Source organism: Apium graveolens, chromosome 6, assembly GCF_009905375.1.
Source record: "Apium graveolens cultivar Ventura chromosome 6, ASM990537v1, whole genome shotgun sequence".
NCBI lineage: Eukaryota > Viridiplantae > Streptophyta > Magnoliopsida > Apiales > Apiaceae > Apium > Apium graveolens.
This window is the reverse complement of record NC_133652.1, coordinates 235,661,794-235,677,055: the sequence shown is the minus strand read 5'-3', so window position 1 is coordinate 235,677,055 and position 15,262 is coordinate 235,661,794. Positions and strand designations below refer to the sequence as shown.

At 33.6% G+C, this 15,262-nt stretch overlaps 1 protein-coding gene across 1 annotated transcript; it reads right to left on the bottom strand.

The window, feature by feature from the left end:
* Positions 1 to 1,333: 1,333 nt before the first annotated feature.
* Positions 1,334 to 13,901, bottom strand: LOC141666853 (V-type proton ATPase subunit a1). The gene is made up of 18 exons (XM_074473069.1): positions 13,557 to 13,901; positions 12,527 to 12,571; positions 9,580 to 9,702; positions 9,363 to 9,470; positions 8,956 to 9,069; positions 8,699 to 8,875; positions 8,362 to 8,499; positions 8,046 to 8,153; positions 7,829 to 7,936; positions 7,581 to 7,729; positions 6,830 to 6,983; positions 5,765 to 5,925; positions 4,897 to 5,103; positions 4,625 to 4,808; positions 4,426 to 4,509; positions 3,349 to 3,542; positions 3,206 to 3,265; positions 1,334 to 2,092 (listed from the first exon to the last, which is right to left on the bottom strand). The coding sequence occupies exons 1-18, from the start codon at positions 13,695 to 13,697 to the stop codon at positions 1,888 to 1,890; spliced, it is 2,460 nt and encodes an 819-aa protein (XP_074329170.1). The 5' UTR covers positions 13,698 to 13,901; the 3' UTR covers positions 1,334 to 1,887.
* Positions 13,902 to 15,262: the final 1,361 nt, after the last annotated feature.

Genomic DNA, 15,262 nt, shown 5'->3' with positions numbered 1-15,262 from the left:
GACTACTAAAGTAGTGAGTTTATTATAAGGGAAAATCCCGAGACCGGGAGAGGAGCTCGAGGACTGGACGTAAGGGTGACCGAATCCATTAGAGGTTGCGCCATCGCGAACCATGATAAAATCGCCGTATGGTATTTTCCTTCCTTGTACTTTATTTTCCGCACATATAAACTGTATAACTACTCGGTAAAAGTTTTAAAAAGGGATAAATTATTTTAAAACGCCATAATAATTTTTAAATTGATAATTAAGCTATTCAACCCCCTTCTAACTTAATAAATCCCACTTATGGGACATAACACTCATGTATGCATACTTGGCCGGATCTCATATTATTTTTGGATGACAATTCTGTGACATCAACATGTATTCATTTGGAAAAAGGCCTCGAATATGATTGTTTTAATATAAAATATCTCAAATGTCAAAATAAAGAAAAAAGACTCCAAATATTAATTTTAAACATTCTTTGAATTAACGTTTTCATTGAAATCAAAACGGTACTCCGTCTGCTGTTTTTCAATTATTTTTTTTTACTTTTTTGTAAAATCACAACTTGAAATTGCGTATTCAAGTAAAATCACAACTTCGAGTTGCGTTGTCGTATAAAATCATGAATTAAGGTTACGTTTCACAAAAAAAATATGAGTTTAAATTGCGTTTTAAAACATAATTTAAAGTTGTGTTTTGTGTTCTAAAAACAGAAAACACCATACAAAATTGTGTTTCAGTTTTGTAAACGGCAGATGATCTCTCATTTTCGGGTGATATTTGAGTCCATAATTTAATTAAGTGGCATTTAGTACCAACACCTTCATTTTAATATTGTTTTGGACAATTTTTGGAATCTCTGATATTTTTATTCGGTACCCTTTGTCACATATTCATGAAGCAGGTGTGTGTTCGTGGGTTCAAATCCCTTATTCCTCTCCGTATAATGTGTCTGAACACCCGTCTCAATAACGGCCCCATGCATTGATGTAATCAAAAGAAAGAAAATGACCCGGCAATTGTCACATTCGGTTTCAGGAATGATTGATGATTCTTTCGAAAACTTATTTACATGGCATAGTAGTAGATGGTCCATAATTTATTCTTTAGCCCCTGGGATCTAGACAATCAATCTAATTTCCTTGTGCCATCAATATTTAATAAGAACAAATATGACCTTAAAGGAGATTTAATAGGAATCTTATTATCAGCAGGAATATTATGCTAATTCTCTAACAAGCCACGACCGACAATTTTCAAGGAGGCGAAGAATGATACAGTGTGGCACAGCACCTACATGTTAATGACACTTGTAATGCCAAAATAAATATTCAACACAGGCTGGATAGAAACAGTTTCTTATTACAAAGTTGCAAGAAACTTTTCGGAGCAAAATCTAGACACCATGTGATTTATACATGTGTATGTTATCAGCTATCCGCAGACCAACATTTGTGGCACATTCTAAAGGGTCCCTCTTTACAAGAACTAAATCTTAATTTCTATTTGCAAAACAAAAGTGTGTAAAATGACACTAAATAGATATCGCTCTCTGTGACCAGCTTTTTACTATGACCAGAATAAAACCTATTGTTTAGTCTTATAACCAAAATGAAGTGCTCATGACTTTACATCTATAAATCAAGAGGCCGCCCGTTAAACTGGAAAATGATCATTGTCGAGCTTACTGCTTAACATGCCATGGTCAATGCCAAGTCAAGATTTCAAATCCCAAAACAGCTTTATAAAAGTACCGGTTGCCTATATCAGAACCTTCCCCAAATTATAGAGCCTGCCGATGCATAAACTGCCTACTCTAGCCTCATGGTGAACACAATATAACCTTTTTGGCCAATTTTTTTCTTAGAAGCTCAAAAATAGATATATCCTAAGTATTTACTCGTCATCATCAGTCAGCGCAGCAAAGGAGAAAGGTCTGAATTTATAACCATCACCATGATAAAACTTATTCTGAAATTCCACCCAATGGAGACGCAATGCATGGAGAAAAGCACTAAGTGTTTCCATCATGAGTAGTATGAACGCTGTTGCAAATGTAAACACTGCTAATCCCACCAAGCGAATTAAGATATTCTCATATCTGCATCAATCATTATTTGAAAATGCTAAAAGGGATTAGAAACATAGAAGGAAAGTAGTGTGCCAGATTCAGATTATGCATACTCGCAAAGCATTTTATTTAAAAAGGGAGTAGCATCAAGTCGTCAATTCAGAGTTATACTGCTTTTTCCATTAATTGACTTGTAATAAAATTTTGATAAGCAAGTATTAACAGTTGCAAATTTTAAAAGACAAGAAAGAAGTATGTTCACTCTAACTGCAGCAGGCCTCCGCCACCCTACTCATAAGTTGCTGTCACCGCAAATCTAAATTAATGAATAAACTTGAAAACTTAGCAAGGGATCATCTCGCATGAATTAAAGACCAGTAAACAGTAGTTCTGGACTCAGTAGACCAGAGCAAGATGAGATAGCAAAGAACAAATATTAAACATTACAAAAATAACCTCCTGCTTATATGCGCTGACTGATATCTGAGACACTTGTCATTCAGCATGCATTCAATCCCAGATCTTAAAAATCTCACTAATATTGCATCTTTAAATTTAAAAATATATACACAGTTAATCCAGAAAATGGGAAACTCTACAAATCCAAATTATTATTAACAATCACAGTGAGACTAAGTTACTCCGACTCTTCTATTTAGGTTGTCGTACGTGTCGGATACTTGGACATTCGGACTCGACACTTATTCTATGTCTGATCTTTTGACTGAAACATGGACACTTTGACCAATTTATTGAGCAAATATTAGTCACACTTAAAATTCAAAATAAATATGTAAGAAGAATGAAAGAAGCTATAATGAGATAAGAGTTGAGAAGATCCCAAATTCGTAAAGTTCTTTAGAAAATTAACTTTTATGTAAGTTATGTTGTTACTTTATTCTTAGATGTCTGTCTTGACATACTTGTTTATTACTTGTTTATTAGTAAAATATGCCGTGTCCCCGTACCCGTGTCCAAAAATAGGACAGTGTCCCCGTGTCCCCAATTTTTAGACTTCTAAAGTCCGACAAAGTCCAACACTCGCATATGTGTCGTGTCTGACACTTCGTACCCGAGTCCGAGTAACATAGCAGTGAGAAACATATGAGTTTGCCTAAACATTAGCATTAAAAAACAACTTACCCCCAGGCAAGGAGGAGGACTTTCTCGTAGAAAACAGTAGATAATTCGGAGTGAGCCAAGCTGTAAACACAGTACCAAATGTCATATGACATGCCAATGCGGTTCACAGAAACCGTCCAGAAAGTTTGCAAAAAGAGTCATACCTCAAAGCCCAGAGACGAAGGTATGATGCGGTATTAGAAACTGCACCAAGTACAAATTCTATAGAGTGGATCATTTGGTGTACAAAGATCTCACTAAAGTTAAATTCTTCGATGTGTTGGCGTGCAGAATCAGGTTCCGAATCAAGATCCCCTTCAGAAGTTCGAAGAACACCGTAGGTTCGTCCTTGAAATCTCTAGATTAATATAAAAGTTATACTCAACATAACCAAATTAACGTTTCAAACAAATTCCCTTTTATTAATTGAAATGTGTAACACAAAAAAGGTTCAGAATGTAACACGCATTTCTACAATCAAAAAGCAGCACAACTAAAAGTAAAGAAAAACATGTATCTTTCTTTCGAGCCTCAGTAGAGACGTGAATGGTCCTCTAGCACTTTCAGGTAGAACAATGCAAGCCATCAGAAAAATTGATTATTATTTTAAAAAAATTGTTGTCAGTTGGACTCTCCCTAGTACATTATAATTTCTCCTTTCCAGTGATAAGTTGCATAAAAAGGTGCAATTCACTAAAATTAGAAGTAGCAGAACTGATTGGGCCAAAAAATATATAAGATTTCTAATTAAAAAGTTAGTACTAAAAAATGAGTAAATATATCATTGAACCTTAACATCTATTATGATATTATATTATATCAACTACAATGTAACCCTACCATGTGTACATTCAATACAATATTCTACAGTGATTTTCTTTTCACGTGTATCTAAAAAGAAATATTATTCACACAACCTTCACTCATAGTAATGTGTTTACTTAGTTAACTTTCTTGCAAACAGTAAGATTTGAATGAGGTGACTTAGAAAATGGCTAGGGCTATATCACATCCGGTCCCCAGATTCTCGAACTTTGATTTTACATAAATCATGACCAGGGGTGACTTACAAAATGCCTGGGACTATTCTACATCCGGTTCCTAGCGTCTCGAACTTTGATTGAAGATAAATCATGACCGGGATTAGCTCGATTAAAAACTCGGGCCAAGCATTATCATGGACGGCAACTCCTTTACAGCCTTAAATCTAGGTAAGCATATACAAGTATCTGATATAATACCTCAGAGTGAAGTTTTTTTAGAATGAAAGGTTTTGGGAAAAGCATCCATGGAACTGCAACAAGAGCCGCAAGCAACAATATGACCTGCAACAATAAACAAACATATCAAGACTGGAATACGTATTCTATCTTATGTCTAGAGGAGGTAATTATTTTCTTAAAATCAATCATATTCATTATAAATTCTTAGGAGACATGCCTGGATTACACCCTGCCCCCAAAACAACTGATTATCACCAAGATTGTCAAAGGGACTCAAGAACATGTAAATCATCACATGATAAAGGTCAGCTTGCGAACCAGTGCACCACTTAATCAAAATGAGAAGTGAGAGATAACCAAAAAGGCTATTAAGAAAGATCATCTGTGGCACAAACTGATACCTAAGAAATGAACTCAAATTAAGTCAATCTTCCCATATAATATTTGGTTGATTCATAATAGATCTTCAAGGAAGAAGAGTGTACTCACTTTATATCCAGCGAATTGCTAAAGAAACGTGCATCAAAGTAGCTGAGCATAATTCCTAGGTTCATCTGGGCAACCCCTAACAGAATAGACATCTTCATTTTAAGGGAGTTCAGAAAGGGAAGCTCACTGCGACTTCCACGCCAGCTGGGATCAACACCAAAAGGGTAGGGATCTCGGAATTTGATCAGACCCACTGTATATGCATTACTGTCAAGAACATAAGCTTGTCATAGGTTTTAGTTAGCTTAGTTCAGATACAAATATATAAATATTTTTCATTCTTTTTTTTCTTAATTCATGGTTATATATCTAAATCGCCAACTTCATTTGTTTTATTTTTTCTGATTAATGATAATATCAGACAAATTAAGAGTGTGCAGATCTGGATGATCAGATGTCACACATAGATAGGGTGAAAAAAGACAGATTCTAATGAAAACATCGCCCACTGCACGGAACACTTTGAAGAATCAACTTTCTTTGTGTGATTCTGGAAGATACTATTCAGCAAGGACATTTATTCCACAGAATTTATACCAAACAAAAGTTGAAAATTTAGAAACACATTATGTCACCAGATATATCAGAATGCCCATCACATTACTAACATAGAATCTGTTATAACAAGCAGCCAGGCTGCCACGAGCAGATGATGAAGACCGATTATAGAAAAATTCTCCACTCCATGGAAAATTCTCAAAGTATTTGTAAGAACTAGACAGACCCGTGATCTTGACAAGTACATCATAATGTTCAAAATTTTTATTTTAACCTTGTGCGAAATTATAGGAAATTGTTTAAATATTGCAAATTTCGACAGTATAATTTAAGTATCGAATGTTTAGGACTAACAAGATTAAAGACAGACCTGCATGTGTCATCACGACATCTGTAAGCAGAACCGCCAAATATGTGATAAGGAACAGAAAAAAATTCGTTGTAAATCAACCCACAATATATTGAAAATAATGACATGAGAAGCAGGACATAGCGGCCACCAAATAGCATCTCCATAAAACTTCCAAGTTTCTGAAAAAAGGAAATTATGAAAATCAGAAGAACCCTTACAATTTAGGAATTATTGTTCGTAACTGGTAAGTACAAATACTACCCAGCATTCTAGCCAATAATCAGACCAATTTGTAAAAATCTCCATTCATCAGAATTATCAACCATTTTCTAGTGTCCTTGGTGATGAACCATGAACTTAATTCTTCTTTACTTTTTAACCTTATCCACTCATTCATTCCTGTGACTGCCCTTCAATCATATTTCAAGATCCTAAATATTTAGGTACACTTCTAGAGAGCATATAAAAACCAATATAATACCACACAATTGTTACAGAAGCTACAATCTCTTATATTATAACTTGGCATTACAAAAAACTGTTGCGAAAATATTTTGCTACTCAAGTAACAAATTTAGAAAAGCTGAGTGAAACATTACCCCACAGTTCCATGGTCTTAGTTCTTTGCCAACCCTACCAAAGATTGTTTATAGTAGGAGATAACTTTTAAACTTCCAATTTTTTACACCCAAGATGGAGTAATTTTTTAACATAATAAAAAAGGCAAGGAAATGGTTTGGATAGGGAGATTTTTTTTCCCTTTTTTTATAATAATATCAGATGAGTAAAAAACAGTGACCAAGTAACTAGGTAATGTTATAGTTTTTTTTTAATAAATAGGTAATGTTATAGTTACTAATAACTTGGAGATTATACCCTACAGGCATGCTCTAAATAAAGTTTTACTACTTATGCCCTAAATTCAATGAACAAAAAAGAGCTGCTCAGAAAATCCCTGAAAATTAGAGAAGAAAAAAGAAAGCTCATGATGCCACTAGTTCTCATTTTATATTCTTTTAAATAGATACAGAGCGATTCTGTATCTAGACTATGAACCACAATATATTCTGTGCAAGGATATACCTGAGAACCAAACTTGTTTTCTCGAGCGATGAGATAAAGTGCTCCTAGTAATAAGCAAATCCCATGACCCCAATCCCCAAACATGACAGCAAAAAGGAAAGGAAATGTAATAACAGTGTAGACCGCAGGATTTGCCTCTTGGTATCTAGCAACCCTGAAAATGATAAAACGACAGAAGTGTCTGATCAGCTTTTAGTGTACACACTTGATCATTTTGCAAGCATGGTTGATGAGATTCACATGAAGAACCGAGACCGATATTATTCAGCCAGTCACAAACATCATCATATCCAACCAAGACAACATCAAGATACTAATATCTTAAATTAATTAAATGAGAAAATGATTGAAGTAAAACAATTTCAGAAAGTCCTTGCTCTTCATTTTATTCCTAGCTATAACAAGCGATCCTACTTATGCTCAACTACCAAAATATGGTTGAAAGTGAGTCTTATAAATATCAATGTAGCGACAGCATTTATTTCCCATTTCCCGTGATTTAGTTTCCATTTCCTGTGGATCTATTCGTGAAGACGTGAACCAAGTTTCAAGCACTAAGAAAGCTTTCTTGTCATAGGCACCTGTCTCATAAATGTTTTACAGAAATTGGTGAACTATACAAATAAATGTACGCATTTAAAAAATATCAATTCATCTTATTTATTTTCTATTCTAATTTGATAGAACCAATTCCCATCCACAAAAACAAAAAAGACCATGTAATTTACCCAACTAGATCATTATAACCTACCCATATGCATCAACAATTTCTTGATAAGCATTTGTAAAGCTGTTAGTCCTGAAGTATGTTGGAGGTGCCTCCAGAGCATCCATAGCATGAAATATTATACCTACTTGGGAACTGCTATCAAATGTCGCACGTCGCAATGCCTCCTGAATCTATAGAAAAAAAAAGCACTCTCCCTCGTAAAATAAATTTATCATAAATTTTTAGAAAACAGCCAAAATATGAAAAATGTTACAGTAAAGGAAATGCACCTGCGCTTTTGCAAATATTGGGCACCACCCCTCTCCAACAAGACACTTCTTTGTAACATCAAAGTTTAGCATATTCAATGTATCAAAAACTGCTTTCTCTCTTTTAACCTAAAAACAACAAAGATTTAAGTCTAGCACCTAATAATGGAACAAATGGTCCTCCCAGTTCCCGCATTGAATATATAACAATTCGGATACACTGAATAACTAATTATACCATTTTTAGCCATTTTGTAAGGTGGAAACTGATGGAAGTCAAAGCTTTATTCCTGTGACGTATTCCAGCATCTAAAGTGGTCTCCAATTCAGAGAGGCGTGACAGAACCTGAATCATTAGGTTTATAATTAGAACAGATGTAGTAGAGCACTAAGAATAACTACAGTCAAGAGCTACACAATTCCAATTTCCCACTTGAGCTGAATGTAGCTGAAGCCATCGAATATTTCAACGCGATATATCATGTGCAATACATTCTAAAGCATGAATATACATAGTTTCTTGTGTGTGTTTGTGTGCCTTGGTGACAGCATACTTCTCGAGTTATTTGCCTCTGCTTCGTTATATCTTCTGGAACAGGATAACAATTTGCTCCAAATGCTTCACATATTTTTAGTATCTTTGTTTTTGCCTGCTCTCCTGAGAAGAACACTACAAATACTGTTTTCTCAACCTGAATAATATAATGACCAGGAGTCAAACTCATTAGTAGCTTGAAATTTAGCCTACAAGTCTTACCAAATTACTGAGAAGTAAAGCGGTCAATCTACATTTTTATACGAAGCTAATAAATTTATGTACGATGTAGTCTACCAACAGACTGAGAAAAACTATAAACACGCAATTGCTCTATTATTACATAAGAACCCAACCATTTCAGTGGATAGAGGATCCATGATTGGATCGTCTGCGTTTGACTGGTTGAAAAGCATATTTCCCCTTGTTGCTCGAAACAGTATCCTTTCGAATCTCAAAACTTTGGATTTAGAGATGATGCCACTAATAAATCTTAACCCTGACTGGTTTGACGATGGACCAGGTTGTGTTTCCTGTAAAAAAAAACATAAATGATTTGTGTAAACAAAAGTCACTATGAAGTGCTAAAAAAATAACAAGTTTAGATGATGACCATTTCAAGTAAAGATGCTGAATCCGAATAATCATTGTTTAAGTATGCATGTTCATCCAACTCTCTATCCTCATTTACTGGATGGCCTTTACTTGATAAAAGAAAGTCACCTGCCTGAAATATTAAATGTTCCGCTGAGCAGGAGTTAGCACTTCATTCATATTAATTGCATCATAATATCTATATGTGACTCGGTACACCAACATCAACTACAATGGGGTGTTCCTTCCCAAATGAAAGTAAATCATTTGCCATGAGTTAATAAGGAGGACACGCTTATTATAAATTAGTAGTTACTCGGCAGAGACCTATTTAGATCATTCCCCATGACCTCTGTGATTGTCTAACTCTTTAGTTGACCTTCAAAACAGAATTTATAGTTTAAAGAAGTGGCATGGTTACTATACCTTCTCCAATACCATCTTAAATTCCACCAGCTCATTAAATGTATGCTGCAGTTTTTCACTATTACTGTTCATCTCGTTTAGCTCATGCTCATGCTCAGCAAGTTGTATCTAAAGTAAGAAGGAAAATTATTAGATAAGAGCAATAAGAAAAATCAATATCTGATTTTATAGTTACAAGGATGTGAGAAAATAAGATCGAAGGTAACAATTAGCAGACCTCCAATTCCTCCAGCTCTATATCTGGTTGCATGCCAGCTTGAATAGAAGATGCTAAACTGGCTTTGTGTATTTGATCTTTAAAAAACCGTAATTTCCTTGACATCTCTGCGCATCGTTTTACCTGTGAATAACCCAAAAAATGAGACAATAGAGTATGCAAAGATATTTTCTGCTATGTATATACCTTGAGTCCACATATTCAGTTGAATGGTAGTTATGCTCCCTGTTCATAAATACATTTTGCAGTAACAGAGAACTTTAGATCCTTACAAATTTTGAACATAGTTCTTAGCCATTTTTAGGTCCCCGCATAAAACAATTATGTGTTAAACACTTTAACTACAGTTGCAACACAAAGACAAATTGCTGTACTGATGCAAGCACTAACCAAAAAGGCATAGTAACAGTGTATATCCTACTTTTACATTTACAACAAACTTAAGCTAACTATTTATTAATACCCTCTACTATGGACCTTCAGCTTTCTTGCTAATTCGAGACAATCTTGCAAAACGTATGATGTTTAACCATCAAAAGGTCCAATAACTGCTCCAAAAACAAAGTCCTACATTTGTTTTATTAAGCCTTAAACATAATCTTTAATTTTCAGTAGCTACTCCACTCACTGCCAATAGATATTTTGTTGTGTATACTTAGACATGATAATTCATAATATTCCGAAATCTGAAAAAATGATGAAGATTGATAATTAGAATTTCCGAGCAACACTGAATTCATATATTCCGAAATCTACGAAGATGATGAAGATTTAAGTCAAAACTTACTATTTTAAAATCAGAGATACTAATGATGATCACATAAGTGTGGATAGAATCCTAAGACTACAAAGATAAACAAAATCCTGAGAGTAATTCTGATTAACGTCTACTTCATTTTAATCATCTAGTACCATATTAATACTTTTCAAATATCGGTGATAATTACTTATATTATAATATATAAAGTTACTTACCAAGTACATACAACTTTAACCAACACGATTATAAAAAATATAACTAAAAACTTTCATCCTTGAAGGCTCTTTTATTATTACCTATGATGTCTCCCTAAGACAGGGCATATACTAGGTATTTACGACCACTGTTATTTCCTCCTTTCTAAGAATACAATAGACGCTGGAAACCTAAAAAGAGTCTAACATATTGAATTATGAAAGAAGTCTAAATCCTAAAGGAGTCCATATCCTCAGAGAATACTACCCACTTTCAAACTAGAATCATGCTTGCAATTTTCTCGATAGAAGAAAACCAGTATCCGGACAATTTTAAAACACCCAGTTACAGTTTTGAAACCAGTTCACTCGCTTACAATTTTAAAACCAAAGAAAACGGGCTGCACAGAATATAATGAAGCATGTGACTCACATTCTGAATTTACGGAATTAAGGTGATTACTTCAAGTTATGCACAATTCTAAACCACTGTAGGACCTTTCTCTAAAGCCTGTAAGTTGTTAACATGGTAACTTTACTCATATCAAAACATATTGGTTTCGGCATCATTTCATATTTACATACGTAAGTGTTCCCACAGAAGCCAAGTATTAAGAGCAAGTCAATATAAGCTTTTTTTAACCTTTATTTTGCATGAAGACCTAAGGCTAAAAGTCTAATAAGGCTAAAGAAGTTGACAATTTACTATACTTAGTTAAGTAACAAAACTATCTTCAACTAGACAGGCCAGTGTTGTTAAACGCGAGATGCGCACTGAAGCGCAAAGGCTTCCTGGAGCATAAGCGAGAAGCGCAACGCGAGAAGCGCGTTTTTAAAAAAAAAATGCAACAGCTTGAAAAAATGTATAACAATAAATTTAACATGTAATGAGCAAATTAGATAGCCATAAAATATATTAATAATATCCATATTCAATTTTAGGGCAAAAACATTAAGTCTTTGTAATAAAATAAATATAGAGGATCAACTAAAAGTTCCATAAAGTAGTCTTGGACTTCTTAATAGTTAATAACTTGACAAAAACTAAGGATCATCATTAACATAAACTAAAAATCATCATCAGGCTCTTCATCTTCTTGAAGATTTTTGAAATCTTAATTTTGACTGCCATGGTTAAGATTTTTATCCCCCTCTTCGAATTCAATTTCATCTTCATCGTCTTCACTTTCATCAACTAAACGCCTTTTAGATGATGATTCAATGGTTTTTTTCCATTTTTGTTTCCACTGGAGGTATTTGACCTATGGTAATGATAATATACATATGTAATAAGTACAAAATACTTAAATAATAAATATGTAAATTATTTACTTAAGTATTAATTATCAAATTTTTTAATTAATTTACCTAGAATTATAACGAGGCTCTGTTGTGTGTATATACAAGAATCAGTACTATATACTAAGAAATCAGGACTCAATATGTGTAAGTGTGTATGTGCTTGTGTATATATATGTAAGAAAGATGATGATTACTAGAAAGAGATAATCCAGCACATATCTTTTACATCGTTCGTTAGTGTCGGTCTCTTTTAGGGTTTTTATTACTTTTTTCGTTAAAAAAAGACCCTGTCAAAGGCCCAGTCAACACCCCAGTCAATAAATTTAAAAAGCGCGCTATTTGGCGCTTCTTGCATCTCGTTTAAGCGCAAGAAGCGCACCAAAAAGCGCGCTTCAGGAGACCTGCATCGCATAATTGAATCGAAGCGCTTCAGCCTCACATCGCATCGCTTCTTGCTTAAGCGCGCTTTTAACAACACTGAGACAGGCTCCAAATGCCTCAATCACAAACAACATTCACGAAAGACATCAACAACAATTCACTATGATAAATTTCACTTGTTAATTGTAAAATATAAAAGATCATAGCTCTATATTGCATTTATATAAATTTAGACTAAGCTATTAGAGGTCAAAAATATATCAACATAGCATGGACAGCATTAGGTATTTAAAATTATTTTAATTGATACCTGGTTAACAAATGTTCGCTGGAAAGGGCTTTTATCAGCGTTTAACTGCCAAGAAAAAGCAATACGGTAGCGGGTTAACAGATAGGGTGAAAAACAATGTAACAAAATAAATTTGTAATGCATAAGCTTCCCGTAAATTTATGTGATCTGAGAGAACAGGATAGACATTAGGATCACATAATAAAAATATAACATAGTTAGATAGTACAAGTGAAATATACATCCAAGCATGTCATTGCACGTCATTGGCATAATTTTCAATATTACCATTTACCTACAGATTCTATTTATTTTTTGAAAAATAAAACTCTGTAGTAGGATTTGAAAACATAAACAACATAAAGGAAATGACAAGTCTGTGAAAGTGAAAATGTCCTCATTATGAAGTAACCAAGGCTTCTTTACGTCTTACTAATTAATTGATCTGGTCTGTGTAATTACATGTTCGTAATCACTTGTCATTAGGCAGAACTATCTAACAGAAGCCTGTGCTCTAAAAAATCTAAGGTCCGCCTTTTGTCGCTATAATAATTAATCAACTTATGAATTCTAAGGTGTGCCTTTTGTCGGCATAATCATTAATTAGTTTTTATAAATTCTAAGGTAAGCCTTTTGTACCATAACTATTAATTAGCTTTATAAATTCCAAGGCAGGCCTTTTGTCGCCATGATCATTAATTCGCTTCCATTCAATATAATTCAAAAAAAGACGAAGAGTATTCATATGCTACTTAGTTCAATGCCTTGTACATCTCGAATCAATCTATAATCAAACAAATTTCAACAAATTCTGCATATTACGATACACTAGTTCACAATCTAAAATATAATTATATATGCAACTAAACACACATAATAGTACTACATTCCTACACACAAACAAGATTGAATTCGCGAGGTTACAACCGTGATCACACGAAATCAAACACCAACATGAGCTAAACAACACTCTAATTTCGACAAAATTAGAATTAAAAAACAGATAACCAATCGAATTAGCAAATAATGGAAAATAAAGGAGAAATCATACATCGCGAAACTGAAGAAGGCCGAGTTCGCCGAGATAAGTAATGGCACGATGAGCCGACTCGACCGGAATAATTAACTGAACAAAAGTCATCTTCTCCGACCGCATCAGATCCATTTCCGGCAAATTGTCCACGTAATTCATTTTACATAAACCAAACTCAATCCCTAATCTCTCTCTCCTCTCTCTCTCTCTAGATCTGATGATTCCTAATAGCACTTTAATTTTCCTCTCCTCTCTCGCTAAAGATATTTATATGTATAGTTATTTTGAGTTTTGGAGGGATAGCGCCCTGGGTAATTGAGAATTTTGCGTGCTGTTGGTTGAGGAAGAGAACTAATATTTTATATGTATGAAATTACCGAAACAGATCTAATTTAGGTTGTATAGTAGGATTATAACTGATTTTTTTTCATGAAATCCAGGTGTATTAACTGGTATTTTAGAAAATGTATCAGAATGGTATTAAATTATTGTGCAAAATTTGGTGATATTCGATCGGAATTTTAAATTATGCTATTTTAAATTATACTTAAAATAATAGATTTTATGATATTGTTTAATATATTTTATGATTTTTGAAATCCCATAATAATTTATGAGATTTTGAATGATTGTGTTTGAGTTCTAAAGACTCTTCATAACTCTACGATATTTTATCTAAAATCTGCGTAAAATCAAAATCTGATATAATACATTAAAAACTATGGATTATAATAATATATTAAAATCTCAGTTCAATACCCCTATATAGTTGGATATTATATTTTAGGGAATTGAAAAAAAAATGAGAGAGAAAGACTTAAATGTTAAGTATCGTATAGCAGCAGCAGGGAGTGAAAGAAGTTGCGGTACGAGTGGGCTTTTGTCTGGTTGACCTTTTCACAGCTATTATACTTTCCTTTTTTTTTTAACTTTTGAGTTGCCGATTGCAATTTTACTAATTTCCAATTCTCTTTCTTGGAATATTATTAATTTCAACTTAGTATTTTTCATCAAAAAGATATATTGCACGGCAATGAAAGAATGAATAGACACCTGTATTTTAAGAATGAATTCTTGCTTAAATTTTTTAGGTTTCATTAATAAAATGGGTTAACATGAGATTATATAATATAATTTGTGTCGTAAATAATGTCTTGTAAGCCTTGAATCTATTATTATATATTAACGAGCACTAGCATAGATTTATACTAAGAATGGCATATGGATTTATACTAAGAATGACACTTTGGTAAATATAGGAGTGGGTCGACTCATTTTCCTAAACATACTATTTTCTATACAAATTAGCCTAGATTCATGGACTATCCAATACTAGGGATGAGCGTCGGGTCATTTCGGGGTCGGGTAGTGATATTCTCGCCTCGGCCTGCGACTTCAAACCTGATCCCCATCATCGGCACATTTCCCGGTATTATATATTATTCCCCGTCCCTCGTTTGGGGTCTCCGCGGATAATCGGGGATATTTTGTTTAAATCAAAATTTCAATTAAATAAAATTTCCACACAAGATGGAGATAAAAAGTAGCAAAACTAAATATTATAATGCAAATTCTAATAATTTTGTCTTTTGATATATGAAGTATTTATGTAAAATTAAACTACATTTGTAGTACTTCACTCTGACCTTATATTTTGAAAAAAATAATATCTAAAAACATCTCTAACAACATAGAAAATGCAATTGTCCCTGACAAATCTGGAT

Coding starts and splice junctions, on each gene's coding strand:
- LOC141666853 (XM_074473069.1), bottom strand. CDS start 13,697: ATGAATTACGTGGACAATTTGCCGGAAATGGATCTGATGCGGTCGGAG. Junction 8,876..8,955: donor CAGCATCTTTACTTGAAATG/GTCATCATCTAA, acceptor TTTTTTTTACAG/GAAACACAACCTGGTCCATC. Junction 8,500..8,698: donor ATCCTCTATCCACTGAAATG/GTTGGGTTCTTA, acceptor TATATTATTCAG/GTTGAGAAAACAGTATTTGT.